Consider the following 26,825-nt stretch of genomic DNA (forward strand, 5'->3'; position numbering starts at 1 on the left):
GTGCTACTCATTCAAGTGATTGGAGCTAAACTGTAATACCAGCAACAGCCTATGGATAAGAGCAGGGGCGTAACTACCATAGTGGCAGACGATGCGACTGCTAGAGGGCCAAGGGAAAGAGTGGGCCCAGTCTTAGTTGGGATTATCTTTTCTACTGGAGGTGAAACCCTGGTAAGGATGCTAACCTCTAAAGGAACAACTTTTAGCAAATGAAGCAGTGGAAAAATGTCCCAAGGGTCATTGAAAAGGGTTTAGGCAGAAACCTTTCTGTCCTATGTGGTTGGCCTGGTTTGATCCTTGCTATGGGGCCCTTACTTCTCTATTTTACTACTGGATAATAGTATGCCAATTAGCTCCCTTTCCTAAAAGAAAACACAACTGAGCCTCTGATATTACCAGATATAGTGCCTATCCTATAAACAGACCTTGAAGCATAACATGGATGACTACCTTACATCTGGTGGCATCAGAGGCTCAGCTTTCTTTTCTTTTTTGAAAGGTAGATTATTTTCATATCTTTCCCCAGAATCCAGATGATCATTGCCTTGCCTATAAGACTCCTCACGCCTACTAGGTGCTCACTCTCCACCAGGAGAGATTTTATCCTCCCAAATATGGACAAGAGTAGCCTTGTTTCTGGAAAAAGACCTTTTTCAAAGCCCCTTATCTGTATCCAGCACAGTTGGCCATTTGTTCATTGGCCAGAATTCTGAATTGTCTATGATTTGGGTGGAGATAACCTTTCGTTTTATTTAGATGGTGGTCTGCAGATCCCTGGTGTAGAACTTTTATGAAGAGTACATTCTTAACACCACTGAATTCTATGCAAACATACAATCATCACTGTTTTCACAAGGCCAAAGTCCATCTAGCTCTATTAAATTAGAGCAAATAATATCATATTTCCTAGGTTAGGAATAGACATTATTTTCCCTGAGTTATCATCAAGTAAAAGTCATGTGTCTAGAGTATTGCTGTATTAACGACAGATACCCTGATGTGTCTGCAAACTCAGTTTGACAATGCAAAATTAGAAAAATATGTCATAGAAAGAAAAGTTGTAATATTTCTTTTTTTTAGCTCAAAATGACAGGAATCACTGAGGACATCCCATCCTAAAATAAATGTTAGCAAAAAACAACTGCTCATTTCAAGAGATTGAAAAGCTTAACTCATTTACAATAAAAGTACAAAATGCAATTCAAGTAGCAAAGAACAATTGTGCCATAATAAAAGAGACTTCTTAGACTAACCAACATATTTTAGTATAAGATATACAGTATTTATACAGTAAATGCCATTTTCCTTCTGACTTACAGGATAAACGTTTTCTCAGAATTTTAGTCGTGTAGTAAAGGAACAGATTTGTTCATTCTTTGTCTTCTTTGTTGTGCTTGCTCAAGAGGTAAAGTAGTAAGATGTTATTCCTCATAATGCACATAGTGTGTCTGTCTCACAATAACTTGGGGTATTACGTAATTGGGGGTACTGGTCATAAATTTTATGAGGTGGACATACAATCCAAAAATTCGTGACAGACACACTGACAGAAGCCATATACCATTAGTATAACAAGACTGGAAGGGACAAGGCTGACAAAAACGACTCCAAGAGTTACCTTTTTCGAAACTAGCAGATAAATCCCTAGAGGCAAGGAACTAAAGTAGAGTAGACCTAGTAACCAAACAAAGACACGCACAGAGGTTTGGCAGATTAAGGATGTACAGTTCCACACTGTCCAGTTGTGAGGCATTGAAACAGGATCGTATGTGGAAGGCCTGTAGAACTCTACCACAGGAGTAGCATTGAGGGCTGGAGCACTTTCTCTCTGGACTTCCATGATAGTGATTACCAGGCAGTTTGTAGAACTGTGCGAAGGTGTAACCAGCGTTGAAAGACGTTTTGGGGTTAGCAGCAACTCTGTTGCATTGTCTCCAGAGCACTTTCCCCTCCCACCGCATGCCAGGTTGAGTAAAATATTGTTGTCATCCGGGAGGCTGCTGACTTCATCCTCAGGCAAACGTGTCTCAAACCTACAAAATGGGCACACTATGACACACTGTGGAGACTCCACACAGTCCACAAGTTTATAAAGGCATTTGGCACATACTCTGTGACAACAGCCCAAAACTTTTGGTTTCCTTTGTCTTAAATTGTAACGGTTATAGCATATCTTGCACTCCAGCTCATCGGAGTTTAGGTTTGGAGACTCTGAAGTATCTTCACTTAGTTGACCAGTCATGGTGCCTTAGTGCAAGCCCTTCAACAAGTTGCAAAACATTCACAAAACCCATACGATGATTGTCCAAGTTTAAAGCCTACAAGCAGCCATAGACTGCACACATAGTAGGAAGAGACACAGGCAAACATTTGACACAGGACAGATGGTGTCTTCATCACTTAGCAGTGGCTTTCATGTTAATATTTTCTTCATTCTGTCCCATCTCTAGCTGCAGTCACGTTACTGGAATCTGCAACACAAGATTTTGCATTGTTATATTCAGGTCTAAAGCCAGGAAATTGAACTGAATGGAAATTCTGGACCTTTCTAGGCAGCACAATGACAGTATTACAATTGTGTTTGCTCTTCAAAAAGAACTGAACGACATTTGTACCTCTGCCAGACAGTTCTGTAATATGTGGAAAACAAACAGAGTAAATTATTTTCACAGTTCAACAGTATTTGCAATACTGAACAAAATATGATTTCCTTTGACTGGTATAGGTCAACAGCAAGTGTTAATCAATTAGGTCATTATTATTGCAATTTATTTTAGATCTTTTGGGCAGATACTATACCCACAGAAGGCTACTTTCACACTAGCGTTTTTGCTGGACCCGGCAGGGTTCAGCAAAAAAGAATTCCATTACTGATAATACAACCATCTGCATCCGTTATGAACGGATCCGGTTGTATTATCTTTAACATACCCAAGACGGATCGGTCCTGAACTCCACTGAAAGTCAATGGGGGATGGATCCGTTTTCTATTGTGTCAGCATGCTGCGGTTTGCTCTCCGGTATGAGAACGGAACAGAATGCATTTTGGAGGATTCCATTCTGTTCAGTTCTCTTTTGTCCCTATTGACAATGAATAGGGACAAAACGGAAGCGTTTTTTTCCGGTATTGAGACCCTATGAAGGATCTCAATACCGGAAAATATTAACGCTAGTGTGAAAGTAGCTTAATGCAAACCCTTTGGGGGTCATTTGCCAAAGAATGGCATTTCACGCACGAATCTTAGTAAAAAAAAAAACACGAGGTGCATGCATACCTTAATAAATTGTTACATCTTCTGAAACTGAAATTTTCTCCAGCTATGAACTGGCGTATAGTTCATTTATAATTTACCCTATTTTTCTAGAGTAAAATATAGTAAATCTGTCTGCTGAGGTGGCCCTGACCCTTTCTGTTACACTATGCCCACTTTTTCAAACAGTGGCAAGAACAGCATAAAATATGAAAAGTCACATGGAATTTTTGCACCAAATTTTTATTCCAAAAACCTGGCTTAAAGCCTTGGTAAATAACCATCATGGTGCTTTAATCTGCATTATTACAAGAATGAAAGGGCCACTGAGTTTTCATAAAACTTTTTATATGTCATAGAGGAATATCAAAAATTTTGATTGGTGGGTGTCTGAGTGTTGAGACCCCCACCAATCGCTAGAACGAGGAGAGAGAATTGCTCACATATAGCTCTCTTTCTGCTCACTGAAGGAGATGGAGAGATGGGCCCTCAGACTTTCTATTGAGTCTGCCTCTATATGCGTGCTACACTCTCCTTATTCTAGCGATCGGTGGAAGTCTTAGCACTCAAACCCCCACTGATCAAATTATGTTTGGTATACCTCTATGACATATCAAAAGTTTTATGAAAGCTATGTGACCCTTTAATGTGTTTCTCTGCCTCAGAGTTTCAGAAGTTCAGCTTTTATTGAATGGCAATTCCATAATAAACGTATGTATCACTCAAAAGGTTCAATTTCAGAAATAGAGAAACAAAGCTACAAATCTCTGCAACAGCTCTCCAAATCTCCCACTGTTTTTGATTACAGACTACTGTAAAATAAATTGCAGTCTGTAGCTGCACAGGGTAAAACTCAGAAGGAGATTCTAAATCCTTATGCTCCAAGGTCAGTTGTCTTTTAAAGAACCATAAGCTGGATGGAAAAACTAGTATGAGTATATTAATACTAAGTACAGGAAATGAGTGAATTTTAAAAAATATCGATTCGCCGGTTTGCCGTAAAAAAAATAAATCTTGATCTAGGAGGAGGAGGTCCATATGGAGTAGTAGGTTGAGGAGGCGGTGGATGTAGCGGTGTAGGTGAAAGCGGCGGTGGAGGAGGAGGAAACAGAGAGAGTACAACAATGGCTGGAGTACAACAATGGCTGGGTGAGGCCGGTATACATGTCTATTCTACCCAAGGTACGGACAAGTTCTGTGGGATCCCTGCCTGGTTCATTTTAATGAACGTGAGCTTGTCCACATTGGCTGTGGACAGGCGGCTGCGCTTGTCTGTGATAACCCCCTCCTGCCGTGCTAAACAAACATTCAGACAATACACTGGCTGCAGGGCAGGCCAGCACCTCCAAGGCGTAAAGGGCAAGCTCAGGCCATGTGCCCAATTTGGAGACCCAGAAGTTGAAGGGGGCAGACCCATCAGTCAGTACGTGTAGGCGTGTGCACATATACTGCTCCACCATGTTGCACGTCCCTGTGACGTCCACGATGCAATTGGATATTTTCTCTATCAACTTTCGATGTTCTTTTATCAGGGTTCCATGCCAGAGAGGGAGCCTGAGAAAGGTATACCACATCCAAGGGAGGTCAATGGCTGAAATCTGATTGGGTGGAGATGTGGGACAAATTATTAAAGCAGAAAATAAAAGGAAGGCAGGAGGCACGCGGAAATTACCCACTCCCGACTCAGGGAGGTAGTGACGATAAATAACAATACAGGTCTCCTAAGATGCCCTGTTATTGGAATGAGTAATAAAAAATTACAGGGAATGTCACTGCAGTATTTTGGATTAGGAAACGTTATACATGAGAGGCCCTGCTGTTGCTTTGTTGACTCTAGATAACTTCTGCCTGATCGCTCGTCCCCATGACGTCCACGATCCATTTGGATATCTTCCCTATCAACTTTCGATGTTCTTTTATGCGCCTACCATGGTGATCATGGGTAATGGGGAATCATGGTTCCATGCCGGAGAGGGAGCCTGAGAAAGGGATACCACATCTAAGGGAGGTCAATGGCTGAAATCTGATTGGGTGGAGAGGATGGGTCAAGTTATTAAATTAAATTCAGCACATGCACCAGGCAAGGGATGTGCATCAAACCAGCTAGGCCCAGAGCTTCTATGAGATTTCGCCGATTATCGCACACCACCAGGCCTGGCTTGAGGCTCACTGGCACCAACCACTCATTGGTCTGTTGTTCCATGCCGGTCCACAGCTCCTGCGCGGTGTGGGGTTTGTCCCCCAAACAGATAAGTTTCAAAACTGCCTGCTGTCATTTACCCCTGGCTGTGCTGAAGTTGGTGGTGAAGGTGTTACGCTGAACGGATGAGGACGAGGATGAGGAAGTGGAGTAGGAGGAGGAAGCAACAGGAGGCAAAGAGAAACGCCCTGCAATCCTCGATGGTGGAAGGACATGCGCCAAACTGCTATCCGCCACAGGCCCAGCCGCCACTGCATTTACCAAGTGTGCTGTTAGGGAGCTATAACGTCCCTGACCGTGCATACTGGTCTACGTATCTGTAGTTATGTGGACTTGCCACAGATGGTGTTGCGCAGTGCACACCTGATTTTGTCCCCGACTTGGTTGTGCAGAGAAGGGATGGCTCACCTGGAAAAGTAGTGGCGGCTGGGCACAACGTGCTGTGGGACAGCCACCGCCATCAGATTCTGAAAAATGTCTGTGTCCGCCAGACGGAATGACAGCATTTCAAAGGCCAGGAATTTGGAAATGCTGGCATTCAGGGCCAGGGATTGCGGGTGGGTAGGAGGGTACTTCCTCTTTCGCTCCAGTGTTTGGGAGATAGACAGCTTAACGCTTCCATGGGACATTGTGGAGATGCTTGGTGACAGAGGTGGTGGCGTTGCTGGCACATCCTCTGTTTGCGGGGTGGCAGGTGCCACTGTCACTCCAGGGGGGATGAAGAGGCCGAGACTGCAGCAGAAGAGGAAGCAGGAGGAGCCTGGTTTTTGAGGTGTCTACTCCATTGCAGCTCGTTCTTTGCACTTAGATGCCTGGTCATGCAGGTTGTGCTCGGGTTTAGAATGTTTATGCCTCGCTTCAGGCTATGATTGCACAGCGTGCAAACCACTTGTGTCTTGTCGTCAGCACATTGTCTGAAGAACTGCCACGCCAGGGAACTCCTTGGAGCTGGCTTTGGTGTGCTCGGTCCCTTGGTGCAGTGGGCAGTAGCAGGCGTACTGTCTAGGTGACGGTCGCTCCACTTTTGCACCCTGCTCCCTCTTTTGCTGTGCTGGTGGCTCTGTGCGACCACTACCTCTTCCTCTGAACTACACAGGTCACTCGCATGACCTTGATTACATGTTGGGTTGAGGACCTCATCGTCCTCCGCATCATCTTCCACCCAGTCTTCACCCCTGCCCTCCTTGTTGGTCTGCACACTGCAGAAAGCCACAGCAGTTGGCACCTGTGTTTTGTCATTATCCGAGACATGCTGCGGTGGTCCTCCCATGTACTCTTCCTGAAACATAAGTGGTTGGGCATCGGAGCACTCAATCTCTTCTACTTCTGAGGCAGGGCTATGTGGATGGTCCAGGGAAACCCTGCTAGCAGAGTCATCAAAAAGCAGAAGAGACTGCTGCATGACTTGGGGATCATACTGCTTGGCTAATTTGCAAGGGGGTGAGGTGAAAGACTGATGGCCATGGGCTGCAGGTGCTAACTCTGATCTTTCAGCAGGAGACTGGGTGGGAGACAATGTGAAGGAACTGGAGGCACTGTTAGCCACCCAATCTACTAGCGCCTGTACTTGTTCTGGCCTCACCATTTGTAGAGCGGCATTCGGGCCTACTAAATAATGCTGTAGGCTCTGTGGACTACCTGCACTTGAGGAAGGTGTCTCATTTTGGCGTGTAGATTGCACAGATCGACCACGTCCTCTCCCTGCAACAGGAGCTCCACCAACACCAGCATCACCACGACCAGGGCCACGTCCCATATTTGACGGTCTCCTCATTTTTTTCGGTCACCCACCGAAGTAACAGACGATTTTACTAAATTTAGTTCCCTGTCAGCAATGCAGAGCAGGGGTTTTTCAATGGCAAAAATGGGTTAATGTCACCCACCAATGGAACAGACGATTTTTAGAAAGTTCGACCCCTGTCACCTATGCAGAGTAGGGGTTTTTCGATGGCGAAAATGGGTTAATGTCGCCCACCACCAATGGAACAGACGAATTGTTGTGATGGATTCTAGGGGCACATGAGTTAAACGCTTGTTGATTGGCTGCCCTGCAGCTTTTCAACACGCGCCATTAAATCGCCGAACACTGAACTCGAACCCGAACTTTTACTGAAATGTTCGGGTTCGGCTCCGGGGTCAAAAAGTCGTAAAGTTCGGTATGAACCTGAACTTTACAGTTCGGGTTCGCTCAACCCTAGTGTTGACGTCACTGATTAAGTTGTCCTTCCTCTGATCCGTCAGAACAGTAACCCACAAAAAACGGATCCTGTCCGTGGAGCATAAACCTTCACTCGGTCAGCATTTGCTCAATAATCAATCAGCATTGCTAATTCCCAATATTTGCATGTCTTCTGTTTTTTCTACCCACTCCTGCTTTTGGCTACCAAATCATAAGCCAATTCTGATGGGACCATACAGGCCTTACAGCTGCTAAACAGACAGGATCCGTTGTGCATCTCATTTTTCCTTCCTTCTGACAGATCAGAAGAAAGGTCAAATAAACAATGATGTCAGCCAAGCTGCAAGCTAAAATAGTGGACCAGTCATGAAGTGGGGAGGTTGGGAACAACATGAGAAGTCCACAGAGTGGACCTATGACATAGTGGTGAGGTGGAAGCAGCATGAGGAGACAACAGAGTGGCCCAATGACAGGGTCTATTGGTGGAAGCAGTATGAGGAGGCCACTGAGTGGCCCAATGACAGAGTCCGGAGGTGGCGGCAGCAGCAGCATCAGGAGAAGGCCACTGAGTGGCACAATGATCGAGTCTGGAAGTGACGACAGCAGCAGCATCAGGAGGATACCACAGAGTGGCAAGGTGACATAGTGTGGAGGTGGCAACAGCAGCAGCATCAGGATTCCACAGAGTGGCAAAGTGATATAGTGTGGAGATGGCAGCAGCATCAGGAGGATACCACAGAGTGGCAAGGTGACATAGTATAGAGATGGCAGCAGCAGGATACCATAGAGTGGCAAGGTGACATAGTGTGGATATGGTGGCAGCAGCAGCATCAGGATAGCACAGAGTGGCAAGGTGACATAGTGTGGAGATGAAAGCAGCAGCATCAGGATACCACAGAGTGGCAAGGTGATATAGTGTGGATATAGCAGCAGCAGCGCCATCAGGATGACACAAAGTGGCAAGGTGACATAGTGTAGAGATGGCAGCAGCAGCATCAGGAGACCACAGAGTGTGAAGGTGACATAGTGTGGAGACGGCAGCAGCAGCATCAGGAGACCACAAAGTTACCCGGTGACAGAGTAGGGCGGTGGGTGGGAATACCAGTACTTGCTGACGAAGGTGGGTGAAAGCAGGAGCACTTAGCATCAGATGTGTGGCATCAGGCGTGACAGCATCAGAGTAGTAGCTGAGGCAGGTAGCCAGAAGAAACCGTTTTTTTTTTCTTTCAAGGTTTGGGTGAGGCGGCATGGATGATCTAATCAGGTGGAATTCCTGGCTGATACAGGCCTGATTCATCTTGATAAATGTCAGTCTCTCCACATTTTGCCCTATAAGACGCACTGGCCCATAAGTGGCACGTAGCTTTTAGAGGAGGACAATAAGAAAAAAATATTTTTCATTACACCTCTGGTCAGACCACCAATCAGACCCCCAATGTTAATCAGACCTCATCTGACAGCTCGAATAAGACCCCCAATATTAATAAGACCTCAGCTCAGACCCCAAATCAGACCTCAGCTCAGACCCCAATGTGAATGACCCCAATCAGACCTCAGATAAGAGCCCTATGCCTCTCATCAGCCCCCATATGCCTCATATCAGCCCCCATATGCCTGTCACCAGCCTCTCTTCAGCCCTCATTACGTCTCATTAGTCGCCAGCAGCCTCATATCAGACTCATTGCCTCTCACCAGCCCCCAGCAGCCTCTCTTCAGCTCCCAGTAGCCTCTTTAGCCCCCATCATCCTCTATTCAGCCCCCAGCCATGTTATATTACCCCCATCAGCCTCTCTTCAACCCCCAGCAGCCTTTTCAGCCCCCAGCCATGTTATATTAGCCCCCAGCAACTTCTCTTCAACCCCCAGCAGCCTCTCTTCAGCCCCAGCCATGTTATATTAGCCCCCATCAGCCTCTTTTCAGCCCCAGCAGCCTCCCTTCAGCCCCCAGCCATGTTATATTAGCCCCATCAGCCTCAATAAATAAAATAAAAAAACATTTACCTCCACTGCTCCTGGACAGAGTGCCCGCACGCTGTGCGCAGCCTTCACAGCTGACAGCCGAGGACCAGGAAGCGGTGAGTACAGAGTCTTCACCGCTTCCTGGTCCTCCGGTACTAAAAGGCGCTTCCATAATGGAAGTGCTCATTAGTTTTCACCCCATAAGACAAAAAAATAATTTTTTTGTGGCGAAAAATACGGTATACATTTTTATTTTTGTACTGAAATAGGCCACTAAACGCTTTCACCACAAATAACTGCAACAGTGAAATGTGTATATATTTTTCTTTCTGTACTGAAATAGGCCACTAAAAGCTTTCAACACAAATTTCTGCAACACTGAAATGCGTATATATTTTTATTTTTGCACTGAAATAGGCCACTTAACGATTTCACCACAAAAAACTGCAACAGTGAAATGCGTATATATTTTTATTTATGTACTGAAATAGGCCAATAAACGCTTTGAACACAAATAACTGCAACAGTGAAATGACTATATATTTTTTTTGTGCTGAAATAGGCCATTAAACGCTTTCACCACAAATAACTGCAACAGTTAAATGCGTATATATTTTTCTTTTTGTAATGAAATAAGCCACTAAACGCTTTCAACACAAATAACTGCAGACATGAAGTGAGAATATATTTTGCTTTTTGTACTAAAATAGGCCACTAAACGCTTTCACCACAAATAACTGCAACACTAAATGTGCGTATATATTTTTCTTTATGTACTGAAATAGGCCATTAAACGCTTTCACCACAAATAACTGCAACTGTGAAATGCTTATATGTTTTTTGCGCTGTTATAGGCCACTAAACGCTTTCATCACAAATAACTGCAACCGTGAAATGCGTATATATTTTTCTTTTCGTACTGAAATAGGCAACTAAACGCTTTCACCACAAATAACTGCAGAAGTGAACTGAGAATATATTTTTCTTTTTGTACTAAAATAGGCCACTAAATTCTTTTACTACAAATAACTGCAACAGTGAAATGCTTAAATATTTTTCTTTTTGTACTGAAAAAGGCCACTAAACGCTTTCACCACAAATTACTGCAACACTGAAGTGCTTATATATATTTTTTTGTACTGAAATAGGCCACTAAACGCTTTCACCACAAATAACTGCAATAGTGAAATGTGTATATATTTTTCTTTTTGCACTGAAAACGCTTTCACCACAAATAACTGCAACAGCGTAGTGCATATATATTATTATTTCTGTACTGAAATAGGCCACTAAACACTTTCACGACAAATCACTGCAACAGTGAAGTGCATATATATTTTTCGGTTCATACTGAAATAGGCCACTAAACACTTTTAACACATATAACTTCAGAAGTGAAGTGCGAGTACATTTTTATTTTTATACTGAAATAGGCCACTAAACTCTTTCACCACATATAGCTGCAGAAGTAAACTGCGTATTTATCTTTCTTTTTGTAATGTAATACGCCACTAAACATTTTCAACACATATAGCTGCAGAAGTGAACTGAGAATATATTTTTCTTCTTGTACTGAAATAGGCCACTAAACGCTTTCACCACATATAACTAGAAGTGAACAGAGAATATATTTTTCTTTATGTACGGAACTAGGCCACTAAACGCTTTCACCACAAATAACTGCAACAGTGAAATGCTTATATATTTTTCTTTTTTCTACTGAAATAGGCCACTAAACGGTTTCACTACAAATATCTGCAACAGTGAAATGCGTATATATTTTTCTTTTTGTACTGAAATAGGCCACTAAACGCTTTTAACACAAATAACTGCAGAAGTAATCTGAAAATATATTTTTCTTTTTGTACTAAAATATGCCACTAAACTCTTTCATCACAAATAACTGCAACACTGAAGTGCGTCTATATTTTTCTTTTTGTACTGAAATAGGCCACTAAACACTTTTACCACAAATAACTGCAATAGTGAAATGTGTACATATTTTTCTTTTTGTACTGAAATAGGCCACTAAATGCTTTCATCACAAATAACTGCAACAGTGAAATGCGTATATATTTTTCTTTTTGTACTAAAATAGGCCACTAAACTCTTTCACCACAAATAACTGCAACAGTAAAATGCGCATATATTTTTATTTTTGTACTGAAATAGGCCACTAAGCGCTTTCACCACAAATAACTGCAGCAGTGAAATGCTTATACATTTTTCTTATTGTACTGAAATAGGCCACTAAACGCTTTCAACACAAATAACTGCAGAAGTGAACTGAGAATATATTTTTATTTTTGTACTAAAATAGGCCACTAAATGCTTTCACCACAAATAACTGCAACACTGAAGTGCGTGTATATATATATATATATTTTGTACTGAAATAGGCCAAGAAACGCTTTCACGACGAATAACTGCAACAGCGTAGTGCGTATATTTTATTATTTCTGTACTGAAATAGGCCACTAAACACTTTCACGAAAAATCACTGCAACAGTGAAGTGCATATATATTTTTCGTTTCATATTGAAATAGGCCACTTAACACGTTCACCACAAATAACTGCAACTGTGAAATGTGTATATATATTTTTTTGTACTGAAATAGGCCACTAAACGCTTTTAACACAAATAACTGCAGAAGTGATCTGAAAATATATTTATATTTTTGTACTAAAATAGGCCACTAAACTCTTTCATCACAAATAACTGCAACACTGAAGTGCGTCTATATTTTTCTTTTTGTACTGAAATAGGCCACTAAACACTTTCACCACAAATAACTGCAATAGTGAAATGTGTATATATTTTTCTTTTTGTACTGAAATAGGCCACTAAACGCTTTCAACACAAATAACTGCAGAAGTGAACTGAGAATATATTTTTTGTTTTGTACTAAAATAGGCCACTAAATGCTTTCACCACAAATAACTGCAACACTAAAGTGCGTTTTGTACTGAAATAGGCCACTAAACGCTTTTATGACGAATAACTGCAACAGCGTAGTGCGTATATATTATTATTTCTGTTCTGAAATAGGCCACCCAACACTTTCACGACAAATCACTGCAACAGTGAAGTGCGTATATATTTTTCTTTCTGTACTGAAATAGGCCACAAAATGCTTTCACCACAAATAAATGCAACAGTGAAGTGCATATATATTTTTCTTTTCATACTGAAATAGGCCACTAAACACTTTTAACACATATAACTTCAGAAGTGAAGTGCGAGTACATTTTTATTTTTATACTGAAATAGGCCACTAAACTCTTTCACAACATATAGCTGCGGAAGTAAACTGCGTATTTATCTTTCTTTTTGTAATGAAATACGCCACTAAACATTTTAAACACATATAGCTGCAGAAGTGAACTGAGAATATATTTTTCTTCTTGTACTGAAATAGGCCACTAAATGCTTTCACCACATATAACTGCAGAAGCGAACTGAGAATATATTTTTATTTTTGTACTGAAATAGGCCATTAAACGCTTCTACCACAAATAACTGCAACAGTGAACTGCGTATATATTTTTCTTTTACTACTGAAATACTTCACTAAATGCTTTTACTGCAAATAACTTCAACAGTGAACTGCGTATATATTTTTCTTTCTGTACTGATATAGGCCACTAAACGCTTTCACCACATATAACTGCAGAAATGAACTGAGAATATATTTTTCTTTTTGTACTGAAATGCGCCACTAAACGCTTTCACCACATATAGCTGCAGAAGTGAACTGCGTATATATTTTTCTTTTTGGAATCTCGTAGTCATCACAGCACTCTATCGATTCTGACCGGTTTGGGTGCACGTCGTGGTATGTTCCTGGCTCCACCTCTTGGAGGCAAGTCAACCCCAAAACGGCGTGACACTGTTGTATCCGGGATGTGGAATAGCCCCTGGGGAGCTGGGTGGGTGCCGTTGATGTGGAGCAAGACGCAGCAGCAGAAGAGGACTCAGCCGAGGAGGTTATGGAAGAGGATGGAGTAGGAGGAGTAGAGGAGGTAGCAGCAGGCCTGCCTGCAAGTCGTGGCGGTGTCACCAACTCCTCTGCAGAGCCACGCATTCCATGCTTGGCAGCCGTCAGCAGGTTTACCCAATGCACAGTGTAGGTGATATACCTGCCCTGACCGTGCTTTGCAGACCAGGTATCAGAGGTCAGATGGACCCTTGCCCCAACACTGTGTGCCAGACATGCCATTACTTCCTTTTGCACAATCGAGTACAGGTTGGGGATTGCCTTTTGTGCAAAGAAATTTCGGCAGGGTACCTTCCACTGCAGTGTCCCAATAGCTAAAAAATTTTTTGAAGGCCTCAGGCTCCACCAGCTTGTATGGTAAAAGCTGGCGGGCTAAGAGTTCAGACAAGCCAGCTGTCAGACGCCGGGCAAGGGGGTGACTTTGTGACATTGGCTTCTTATGCTCAAACATGTCCTTGACAGACACCTGACTGTGGGCAGATGAGCAGGAACTGCTCAAGGCGAGAGGCAGAGTGGCGGGTGGTTGAGAGGGGGCAAGGAGGACAGCAGTGGTTGACGTGGCTGAAGATGCTGGACCAGGAGGAGGATGGTGGCTTTGAGTTTGTGTGCTGCTTTTACTCATGTGTGGATCCCATAGGCGTTTGTGATGTGAGATCATGTGCCTTCGCAAAGCAGTTGTACCTAGGTGGGTGTTGGACTTCCCACGACTCAGTTTCTTTTGGCACAGGTTGCAAATGGCATCTTTGTTATAAGAGGCAGACACACACAAAAAATGCCACACTGCTGAGCTTTGCAATGACGGCATTCTGGTGGTGGCAACAGCATGCGTTGATTGGCGTGCTGTCTGGCTGACCCCGGGTGCCGATACATGCTGTATGACTGTGCCACTAGCTCCTTGTGGCGACAACCCCCTGCTTCCAACTCATCTCCTCCTCCTCTCTGTCTCCCCATCTGAACTTTCCCCCTGTTCTTCTTCTCTTCGAGCGGGCACCTACGTGACATTCACGGACACATCGTCATCATCAACCGCTTCACTTGTATCTGACAACTCAGCAAAGGAAGCAGCTGCGGGTACAACATCATCATCATCACACCATACGTCCATCTGTGTAATGCTGCCTGACTGAGACATATCCCTGTTATCTACATCCTCTTGCAATAATGGTTGCGCATCACTCATTTCTTCTAACTGATGTGTAAATAACTCCTCTGACAGATCAAGTGAAGCGGCTGTGGTGCTAGTGTTGGTGGTGGTGGCAGGCGGGTGAGTGGTAAGTTGAGAGGTGCCCAAAGCTGAGCTGGAGGAGGATGGTGCGTCAAGGTTCCGAGCGGAAGCTGTAGAAGATTGGGTGTCCTGTGTTAGCCAGTCAACTATGTCCTCAGAACTTTTCGAGTTCAGGGTACGTGGCCTCTGAACACTGGGCATTATTCTAGGGCCAAAAGGAATCACAGCACCACGACCACAACGGCCCCTGCGGGATGGCCTGCCTCTGCCTGTCATTTTTTTTTATAGATTAGTTATGTTGTAATATGCGTGCAAGCTACTGTGACACCAGATATGAGTTGCGCTGCAGTGACACTATGCGCTTGCAGCTGGGCCTTTAACACACAAACACGTGTGTGCAACTGACTGCTATTTATTCAGTCAAAATTGTTGTTTTTCTTTAAATGGAATCGAATGTGACACCAGATATGAGTTGCGCTGCAGTGACACTATGCACTGGCACTGGGCCTTAAACATACAAACATGTGTGTGCAACTGACTGCTATTTATTCAGTCAAAATTGTTGTTTTTCTTTAAATGGAATCGAATGTGACACCAGATATGAGTTGCACTGGTGACACTATGCACTTGCAGGGCATGAAACACACGCGCGTGACGGCAACTGACTGCTATTATATTACAGTCAAAAAAGTTTGTTTGTTTTTTAAATGCAAGCTACTGTGACACCAGATATGAGTGGTGGCACTAGGCAAGTGGGCACAGTATACGCTGTGAGCCTGACACACACGCTGGCAGGCAGGCAACTGCAATTAGATTACACAGGAGAAAAAAAAAAAGCAGACTGATGTTCTAGCCCTAAAAAGAGCTTATTGGGGTACATGCACACGTTCAGGATTCATGTGCGGAGAATCCGCACTGAAATCCGCAGGTGTTCACAGGCAAATCCGTGCGGTTAATCCGCATTAATTGGTGCGGATTTGCATGCGGATTTGCATGCGGATTTTTTCAACATCTCTCTAGAACAAAAATATTTTCTTTCTGTACTGAAATAGGCCACAAAATGCTTTCACCACAAATAAATGCAACAGTGAAGTGCATATATATTTTTCTTTTCATACTGAAATAGGCCACTAAACACTTTTAACACATATAACTTCAGAAGTGAAGTGCGAGTACATTTTTATTTTTATACTGAAATAGGCCACTAAACTCTTTCACAACATATAGCTGCGGAAGTAAACTGCGTATTTATCTTTCTTTTTGTAATGAAATACGCCACTAAACATTTTAAACACATATAGCTGCAGAAGTGAACTGAGAATATATTTTTCTTCTTGTACTGAAATAGGCCACTAAATGCTTTCACCACATATAACTGCAGAAGCGAACTGAGAATATATTTTTATTTTTGTACTGAAATAGGCCATTAAACGCTTCTACCACAAATAACTGCAACAGTGAACTGCGTATATATTTTTCTTTTACTACTGAAATACTTCACTAAATGCTTTTACTGCAAATAACTTCAACAGTGAACTGCGTATATATTTTTCTTTCTGTACTGATATAGGCCACTAAACGCTTTCACCACATATAACTGCAGAAATGAACTGAGAATATATTTTTCTTTTTGTACTGAAATGCGCCACTAAACGCTTTCACCACATATAGCTGCAGAAGTGAACTGCGTATATATTTTTCTTTTTGGAATCTCGTAGTCATCACAGCACTCTATCGATTCTGACCGGTTTGGGTGCACGTCGTGGTATGTTCCTGGCTCCACCTCTTGGAACGTATAAATATACAACAATTTAGACAGCACTCCAGATTTTCCTTAAGTGATTTTTATTTGCTTAGCCGGACATAGTGGTCCTTTTTGTAACAACGTTTCGGGCAGAAAGAATGCCCTTCATCAGGCTAGTCGTATGCACATGGGATTGTGGATGGCCGGCCGGGAGAAGAAAAAAGATGCTTGGTCGGTCCTCCTACTTCAAATTTGGGGCACTGCGCATGCAATCGAATGTGCCACCAGATATGAGCGGTGTGTTAAGTAGTACTATTCTTATCAGCTTAATCCCTGTTACGTCCCCTATCAGGGGACGTGTATATGGCATTGATTTTAGGAACCGGGAGATGGAAAACGATGCTTGGTCGGTCCTCCTACTTCAAATTTGGGGCACTGCTCGTGCAATCGAATGTGCCACCAGATATGAGCGGTGTATTAAGTAGTACTATTCTTATCAGTTTAATCCCTGTTACGTCCCCTATCAGGGGACGTGTATATGGCATCGATTTTAGGAACCGGGAGATGGAAAAAGATGCTTGGTCGGTCCTCCTACTTTAAATTTGGGGCACTGCGTGTGCAATCGAATGTGCCATCAGATATGAGCGGTGTGTTAAGTAGTACTATTCTTATCAGTTTAATCCCTGTTACGTCCCCTATCAGGGGACGTGTATATGGCATTGATTTTAGGAACCGGGAGATGGAAAACGATGCTTGGTCGGTCCTCCTACTTCAAATTTGGGGCACTGCGTGTGCAATTGAATGTGCCACCAGATATGAGCGGTGTGTTAAGTAGTACTATTCTTATCAGCTTAATCCCTGTTACGTCCCCTATCAGGGGACGTGTATATGGCATTGATTTTAGGAACCGGGAGATGGAAAACGATGCTTGGTCGGTCCTCCTACTTCAAATTTGGGGCACTGCGTGTGCAATTGAATGTGCCACCAGATATGAGCGGTGTGTTAAGTAGTACTATTCTTATCAGTTTAATCCCTGTTACATCCCCTATCAGGGGACGTGTATATGGCATCGATTTTAGGAACCGGGAGATGGAAAAAGATGCTTGGTCGGTCCTCCTACTTAAAATTTGGGGCACTGCGCGTGCAATCTAATGTGCCACCAGATATGAGTGGTGTGTTAAGTAGTACTATTCTTATCAGTTTAATCCCTGTTACGTCCACTATCAGGGGACGTGTATATGGCATAGATTTTAGGAACCGGGAGATGGAAAAAGATGCTTGGTCGGTCCTCCTACTTTAAATTTGGGGAACTGCGTGTGCAATCGAATGTGCCACCAGATATGAGCGGTGTGTTAAGTAGTACTATTGTTATCAGTTTAATCCCTGTTACGTCCCCTATCAGGGGACGTGTATATGGCATCGATTTTAGGAACCGGGAGATGGAAAAAGATGCTTAGTCGGTCCTCCTACTTCAAATTTGGGGCACTGCGCGTGCAATCGAATGTGCCACCAGATAGGAGTGGTGTGTTAAGTAGTACTATTCTTATCAGTTTAATCCCTGTTACATCCACTATCAGGGGACGTGTATATGGCATAGATTTTAGGAACCGGGAGATGGAAAAAGATGCTTAGTCGGTCCTCCTACTTCAAATTTGGGGCACTGCGCGTGCAATCGAATGTTCCACCAGATAGGAGTGGTGTGTTAAGTAGTACTATTCTTATCAGTTTAATCCCTATCAGGGGACGTGTATGGAATAGATTTTAGACAACCGCAAAGAGTTGTCAATAGTTGAGACACTCATGACATAAATTTTATACCTCTATGCGTCAATCTTGGTGTAGTGATGACTCTGCTCGTGCGCACGTTTGGGAGATTGCTGGCGATGGTTTTTTTTCAAAGCCTATGGTCGTGCTGAGGTAGTTCAGTGACAGTTAAGTGACCCAGAAAACAATGATTCTGCAGTGTGGGCCCATTGTTGGCCTAGTAGGCTTTAATGATCACCTTAGATGATCACAAAGAAAATTCATGTTTTTTCTATGCAAAATTATCCAGCCGATCGCTTTTGGTCTGTTCACAATGAAGCAACAACCTTATCATCTGGGGTGTGCCAACATTGCCATTGCCAACACACTCATAGAGGTGGTCGTCTAATTGTGATACACAAGCCCCTTCACCACAACCAGGTAACGATCACGAAGGGGAATTGACACGTTAGTGCCTTTTTTTTTTCTTTTTTTTTTGACGCCACAGTGCAGCACCAGAGGCCAGAAAAATTAGGCATGTACACATGCCTGAAAAATTTGGTATTGTTGCACTCATTGTTGCGCTGCTGTAGCAGCGGCCAGAAAAATTTATGTTTGTTTCCCAGGCAGAAAGTGCCCTAAAACATTACGGCTTGAACCCTAGTTGGTGGCGGATAAGTCACGCAAGTCATCTGGCATTCAGAGATAAAATACAGCAGCGTGTGGACCATTTTTAGCCCAAGGCAGCTCATCACCAGGCCTTTTTTTGTCGAATGTATCGCCCAATGTCAGTCCCTTTGGGATCCATCCCTCATTCATCTTAATAAAGGTGAGGTAATCTAGACTTTTTTGACCTAGGCGACTTCTCTTCTCAGTGACAATACCTCCTGCTGCACTGAAAGGTCCTTTCTGACAGGACACTTGAAGCGGGGCAGGCAAGAAGTTCTATCGCAAATTGGGATAGCTCAGGCCACAGGTCAAGCCTGCACACCCAGTAGTCAAGGGGTTCATCGCTCCTCAGAGTGTCGATATCTGCAGTTAAGGCGAGGTAGTCTGCTACCTGTCAGTCGAGTCGTACTCTGAGGGTGGACCCCGAAGGGCTGTGGCGATGCGTAGGACTGAAAAAGCTCTGCATGTCCTCCATCAACAACACGTCTGTAAAGCGTCCTGCCCTTGCCGGCGTGGTCGTGGTAGGAGGAGGATTACTTTCACCTTTTCCCCTGTTAGATTCCCGTTGTGCTGTGACATCACCCTTATACGCTGTGTAAAGCATACTTTTTAATTTACTTTGGAACTGCTGCATCCTTTCCGACTTCCGGTAATTCGGTAACATTTCAGGCACTTTCTGCTTATACCGGGGGTCTAGTAGCGTGGACACCCAGTACAGGTCGTTCTCCTTCAGCCTTTTTATACGAGGGTCCCTCAACAGGCACGACAGCATGAAAGACCCCATTTTGCACAAGGTTGGATGCCGAGCTACTCATGTCCCGTTCCTCGTCCTCAGTGATCTCACTGAAGAAATGTTCTTCCCCCCCAGCCACGTACAACACCACGGGTACCAGATAGGTGACAACGAGCACCCTGGGATGCCTGTTGTGGTTGGTCTTGCTCCTCCTCCTCAAAGCCACATTCCTACTCTGACTCCTCTCCCTCACACTCCTCTTCCGGCGTTGCTGCAGGTCCAGCAAGCAATGCTGATAAGGCTGTTTCTGGTGGTGATGGTGACCACAATTCTTCCTCTTCACGCTCATCTACGGCCTGATCCAGCACTCTTCGCAGGGCACGCTCCAGGAGGAAAACAAATGGGATGATGTCGCTGATGGTGCCTTCGGTGCGACTGACTAGGTTTGTCACCTCCGCAAAAGGACGCATGAGCCTACAGGCATTGCGCATGAGCGTCCAGTAACGTGGCAAAAAAATTCCCAGCTCTGCAGAGGCTGTCCTAGCACCCCGGTCATACAAGTACTCGTTGACGGCTTTTTCTTGTTGGAGCAGGCGGTCGAACATTAGGAGTGTTGAATTCTAACGTGTCGGGCTGTCGCAAATCAAGCGCCTCACTTGCATGTTGTTTCGGCGCTGAATGTCTGAAAAGTGCGCCATGGCCGCGTAGGAACGCCTGAAATGGCCACACACCTTCCTGGCCTGCTTAAGGACGTCCTGTAAGCATGGGTACTTATGCACAAAGCGTTGTATGATCAGATTACACACATGTGCCATGCACGGCACATGTGTCAACTTGCCCAAATTCAATGCCGCCAACAAATTGCTTCCGTTGTCACACACCACTTTGCCGATCTCCAGTTGGTGCGGAGTCAGCCACTGATCCACCTGTGCGTTCAGGGAGGACAGGAGTGCTGGTCCGGTGTGACTTTCCGCTTTCAGGCAAGTCAACCCCAAAACGGCGTGACACTGTTGTATCCGGGATGTGGAATAGCCCCTGGGGAGCTGGGTGGGTGCCGTTGATGTGGAGCAAGACGCAGCAGCAGAAGAGGACTCAGCCGAGGAGGTTATGGAAGAGGATGGAGTAGGAGGAGTAGAGGAGGTAGCAGCAGGCCTGCCTGCAAGTCGTGGCGGTGTCACCAACTCCTCTGCAGAGCCACGCATTCCATGCTTGGCAGCCGTCAGCAGGTTTACCCAATGCACAGTGTAGGTGATATACCTGCCCTGACCGTGCTTTGCAGACCAGGTATCAGAGGTCAGATGGACCCTTGCCCCAACACTGTGTGCCAGACATGCCATTACTTCCTTTTGCACAATCGAGTACAGGTTGGGGATTGCCTTTTGTGCAAAGAAATTTCGGCAGGGTACCTTCCACTGCAGTGTCCCAATAGCTAAAAAATTTTTTGAAGGCCTCAGGCTCCACCAGCTTGTATGGTAAAAGCTGGCGGGCTAAGAGTTCAGACAAGCCAGCTGTCAGACGCCGGGCAAGGGGGTGACTTTGTGACATTGGCTTCTTATGCTCAAACATGTCCTTGACAGACACCTGACTGTGGGCAGATGAGCAGGAACTGCTCAAGGCGAGAGGCAGAGTGGCGGGTGGTTGAGAGGGGGCAAGGAGGACAGCAGTGGTTGACGTGGCTGAAGATGCTGGACCAGGAGGAGGATGGTGGCTTTGAGTTTGTGTGCTGCTTTTACTCATGTGTGGATCCCATAGGCGTTTGTGATGTGAGATCATGTGCCTTCGCAAAGCAGTTGTACCTAGGTGGGTGTTGGACTTCCCACGACTCAGTTTCTTTTGGCACAGGTTGCAAATGGCATCTTTGTTATAAGAGGCAGACACACACAAAAAATGCCACACTGCTGAGCTTTGCAATGACGGCATTCTGGTGGTGGCAACAGCATGCGTTGATTGGCGTGCTGTCTGGCTGACCCCGGGTGCCGATACATGCTGTATGACTGTGCCACTAGCTCCTTGTGGCGACAACCCCCTGCTTCCAACTCATCTCCTCCTCCTCTCTGTCTCCCCATCTGAACTTTCCCCCTGTTCTTCTTCTCTTCGAGCGGGCACCTACGTGACATTCACGGACACATCGTCATCATCAACCGCTTCACTTGTATCTGACAACTCAGCAAAGGAAGCAGCTGCGGGTACAACATCATCATCATCACACCATACGTCCATCTGTGTAATGCTGCCTGACTGAGACATATCCCTGTTATCTACATCCTCTTGCAATAATGGTTGCGCATCACTCATTTCTTCTAACTGATGTGTAAATAACTCCTCTGACAGATCAAGTGAAGCGGCTGTGGTGCTAGTGTTGGTGGTGGTGGCAGGCGGGTGAGTGGTAAGTTGAGAGGTGCCCAAAGCTGAGCTGGAGGAGGATGGTGCGTCAAGGTTCCGAGCGGAAGCTGTAGAAGATTGGGTGTCCTGTGTTAGCCAGTCAACTATGTCCTCAGAACTTTTCGAGTTCAGGGTACGTGGCCTCTGAACACTGGGCATTATTCTAGGGCCAAAAGGAATCACAGCACCACGACCACAACGGCCCCTGCGGGATGGCCTGCCTCTGCCTGTCATTTTTTTTTATAGATTAGTTATGTTGTAATATGCGTGCAAGCTACTGTGACACCAGATATGAGTTGCGCTGCAGTGACACTATGCGCTTGCAGCTGGGCCTTTAACACACAAACACGTGTGTGCAACTGACTGCTATTTATTCAGTCAAAATTGTTGTTTTTCTTTAAATGGAATCGAATGTGACACCAGATATGAGTTGCGCTGCAGTGACACTATGCACTGGCACTGGGCCTTAAACATACAAACATGTGTGTGCAACTGACTGCTATTTATTCAGTCAAAATTGTTGTTTTTCTTTAAATGGAATCGAATGTGACACCAGATATGAGTTGCACTGGTGACACTATGCACTTGCAGGGCATGAAACACACGCGCGTGACGGCAACTGACTGCTATTATATTACAGTCAAAAAAGTTTGTTTGTTTTTTAAATGCAAGCTACTGTGACACCAGATATGAGTGGTGGCACTAGGCAAGTGGGCACAGTATACGCTGTGAGCCTGACACACACGCTGGCAGGCAGGCAACTGCAATTAGATTACACAGGAGAAAAAAAAAAAGCAGACTGATGTTCTAGCCCTAAAAAGAGCTTATTGGGGTACATGCACACGTTCAGGATTCATGTGCGGAGAATCCGCACTGAAATCCGCAGGTGTTCACAGGCAAATCCGTGCGGTTAATCCGCATTAATTGGTGCGGATTTGCATGCGGATTTGCATGCGGATTTTTTCAACATCTCTCTAGAACAAAAATATTTTCTTTCTGTACTGAAATAGGCCACAAAATGCTTTCACCACAAATAAATGCAACAGTGAAGTGCATATATATTTTTCTTTTCATACTGAAATAGGCCACTAAACACTTTTAACACATATAACTTCAGAAGTGAAGTGCGAGTACATTTTTATTTTTATACTGAAATAGGCCACTAAACTCTTTCACAACATATAGCTGCGGAAGTAAACTGCGTATTTATCTTTCTTTTTGTAATGAAATACGCCACTAAACATTTTAAACACATATAGCTGCAGAAGTGAACTGAGAATATATTTTTCTTCTTGTACTGAAATAGGCCACTAAATGCTTTCACCACATATAACTGCAGAAGCGAACTGAGAATATATTTTTATTTTTGTACTGAAATAGGCCATTAAACGCTTCTACCACAAATAACTGCAACAGTGAACTGCGTATATATTTTTCTTTTACTACTGAAATACTTCACTAAATGCTTTTACTGCAAATAACTTCAACAGTGAACTGCGTATATATTTTTCTTTCTGTACTGATATAGGCCACTAAACGCTTTCACCACATATAACTGCAGAAATGAACTGAGAATATATTTTTCTTTTTGTACTGAAATGCGCCACTAAACGCTTTCACCACATATAGCTGCAGAAGTGAACTGCGTATATATTTTTCTTTTTGGAATCTCGTAGTCATCACAGCACTCTATCGATTCTGACCGGTTTGGGTGCACGTCGTGGTATGTTCCTGGCTCCACCTCTTGGAACGTATAAATATACAACAATTTAGACAGCACTCCAGATTTTCCTTAAGTGATTTTTATTTGCTTAGCCGGACATAGTGGTCCTTTTTGTAACAACGTTTCGGGCAGAAAGAATGCCCTTCATCAGGCTAGTCGTATGCACATGGGATTGTGGATGGCCGGCCGGGAGAAGAAAAAAGATGCTTGGTCGGTCCTCCTACTTCAAATTTGGGGCACTGCGCATGCAATCGAATGTGCCACCAGATATGAGCGGTGTGTTAAGTAGTACTATTCTTATCAGCTTAATCCCTGTTACGTCCCCTATCAGGGGACGTGTATATGGCATTGATTTTAGGAACCGGGAGATGGAAAACGATGCTTGGTCGGTCCTCCTACTTCAAATTTGGGGCACTGCTCGTGCAATCGAATGTGCCACCAGATATGAGCGGTGTATTAAGTAGTACTATTCTTATCAGTTTAATCCCTGTTACGTCCCCTATCAGGGGACGTGTATATGGCATCGATTTTAGGAACCGGGAGATGGAAAAAGATGCTTGGTCGGTCCTCCTACTTTAAATTTGGGGCACTGCGTGTGCAATCGAATGTGCCATCAGATATGAGCGGTGTGTTAAGTAGTACTATTCTTATCAGTTTAATCCCTGTTACGTCCCCTATCAGGGGACGTGTATATGGCATTGATTTTAGGAACCGGGAGATGGAAAACGATGCTTGGTCGGTCCTCCTACTTCAAATTTGGGGCACTGCGTGTGCAATTGAATGTGCCACCAGATATGAGCGGTGTGTTAAGTAGTACTATTCTTATCAGCTTAATCCCTGTTACGTCCCCTATCAGGGGACGTGTATATGGCATTGATTTTAGGAACCGGGAGATGGAAAACGATGCTTGGTCGGTCCTCCTACTTCAAATTTGGGGCACTGCGTGTGCAATTGAATGTGCCACCAGATATGAGCGGTGTGTTAAGTAGTACTATTCTTATCAGTTTAATCCCTGTTACATCCCCTATCAGGGGACGTGTATATGGCATCGATTTTAGGAACCGGGAGATGGAAAAAGATGCTTGGTCGGTCCTCCTACTTAAAATTTGGGGCACTGCGCGTGCAATCTAATGTGCCACCAGATATGAGTGGTGTGTTAAGTAGTACTATTCTTATCAGTTTAATCCCTGTTACGTCCACTATCAGGGGACGTGTATATGGCATAGATTTTAGGAACCGGGAGATGGAAAAAGATGCTTGGTCGGTCCTCCTACTTTAAATTTGGGGAACTGCGTGTGCAATCGAATGTGCCACCAGATATGAGCGGTGTGTTAAGTAGTACTATTGTTATCAGTTTAATCCCTGTTACGTCCCCTATCAGGGGACGTGTATATGGCATCGATTTTAGGAACCGGGAGATGGAAAAAGATGCTTAGTCGGTCCTCCTACTTCAAATTTGGGGCACTGCGCGTGCAATCGAATGTTCCACCAGATAGGAGTGGTGTGTTAAGTAGTACTATTCTTATCAGTTTAATCCCTATCAGGGGACGTGTATGGAATAGATTTTAGACAACCGCAAAGAGTTGTCAATAGTTGAGACACTCATGACATAAATTTTATACCTCTATGCGTCAATCTTGGTGTAGTGATGACTCTGCTCGTGCGCACGTTTGGGAGATTGCTGGCGATGGTTTTTTTTCAAAGCCTATGGTCGTGCTGAGGTAGTTCAGTGACAGTTAAGTGACCCAGAAAACAATGATTCTGCAGTGTGGGCCCATTGTTGGCCTAGTAGGCTTTAATGATCACCTTAGATGATCACAAAGAAAATTCATGTTTTTTCTATGCAAAATTATCCAGCCGATCGCTTTTGGTCTGTTCACAATGAAGCAACAACCTTATCATCTGGGGTGTGCCAACATTGCCATTGCCAACACACTCATAGAGGTGGTCGTCTAATTGTGATACACAAGCCCCTTCACCACAACCAGGTAACGATCACGAAGGGGAATTGACACGTTAGTGCCTTTTTTTTTTCTTTTTTTTTTGACGCCACAGTGCAGCACCAGAGGCCAGAAAAATTAGGCATGTACACATGCCTGAAAAATTTGGTATTGTTGCACTCATTGTTGCGCTGCTGTAGCAGCGGCCAGAAAAATTTATGTTTGTTTCCCAGGCAGAAAGTGCCCTAAAACATTACGGCTTGAACCCTAGTTGGTGGCGGATAAGTCACGCAAGTCATCTGGCATTCAGAGATAAAATACAGCAGCGTGTGGACCATTTTTAGCCCAAGGCAGCTCATCACCAGGCCTTTTTTTGTCGAATGTATCGCCCAATGTCAGTCCCTTTGGGATCCATCCCTCATTCATCTTAATAAAGGTGAGGTAATCTAGACTTTTTTGACCTAGGCGACTTCTCTTCTCAGTGACAATACCTCCTGCTGCACTGAAAGGTCCTTTCTGACAGGACACTTGAAGCGGGGCAGGCAAGAAGTTCTATCGCAAATTGGGATAGCTCAGGCCACAGGTCAAGCCTGCACACCCAGTAGTCAAGGGGTTCATCGCTCCTCAGAGTGTCGATATCTGCAGTTAAGGCGAGGTAGTCTGCTACCTGTCAGTCGAGTCGTACTCTGAGGGTGGACCCCGAAGGGCTGTGGCGATGCGTAGGACTGAAAAAGCTCTGCATGTCCTCCATCAACAACACGTCTGTAAAGCGTCCTGCCCTTGCCGGCGTGGTCGTGGTAGGAGGAGGATTACTTTCACCTTTTCCCCTGTTAGATTCCCGTTGTGCTGTGACATCACCCTTATACGCTGTGTAAAGCATACTTTTTAATTTACTTTGGAACTGCTGCATCCTTTCCGACTTCCGGTAATTCGGTAACATTTCAGGCACTTTCTGCTTATACCGGGGGTCTAGTAGCGTGGACACCCAGTACAGGTCGTTCTCCTTCAGCCTTTTTATACGAGGGTCCCTCAACAGGCACGACAGCATGAAAGACCCCATTTTGCACAAGGTTGGATGC

General features: G+C 44.3%; 1 protein-coding gene across 1 annotated transcript in view; it reads right to left on the bottom strand.

The window, feature by feature from the left end:
- Positions 1–1,501: 1,501 nt before the first annotated feature.
- Positions 1,502–26,825, bottom strand: part of LOC122939227 (E3 ubiquitin-protein ligase RNF182-like) — a 43,612-nt gene continuing 18,288 nt past the window's right edge. The window contains exon 2 of the mRNA XM_044295264.1: positions 1,502–2,471. Within this exon, the coding sequence (XP_044151199.1) occupies positions 1,502–2,242 (741 nt within the window). The 5' untranslated portion in view covers positions 2,243–2,471. The remainder of the gene's footprint in view (positions 2,472–26,825) is intronic.

Source organism: Bufo gargarizans, chromosome 5 (assembly GCF_014858855.1).
Source record: "Bufo gargarizans isolate SCDJY-AF-19 chromosome 5, ASM1485885v1, whole genome shotgun sequence".
NCBI classification, from domain to species: domain Eukaryota; kingdom Metazoa; phylum Chordata; class Amphibia; order Anura; family Bufonidae; genus Bufo; species Bufo gargarizans.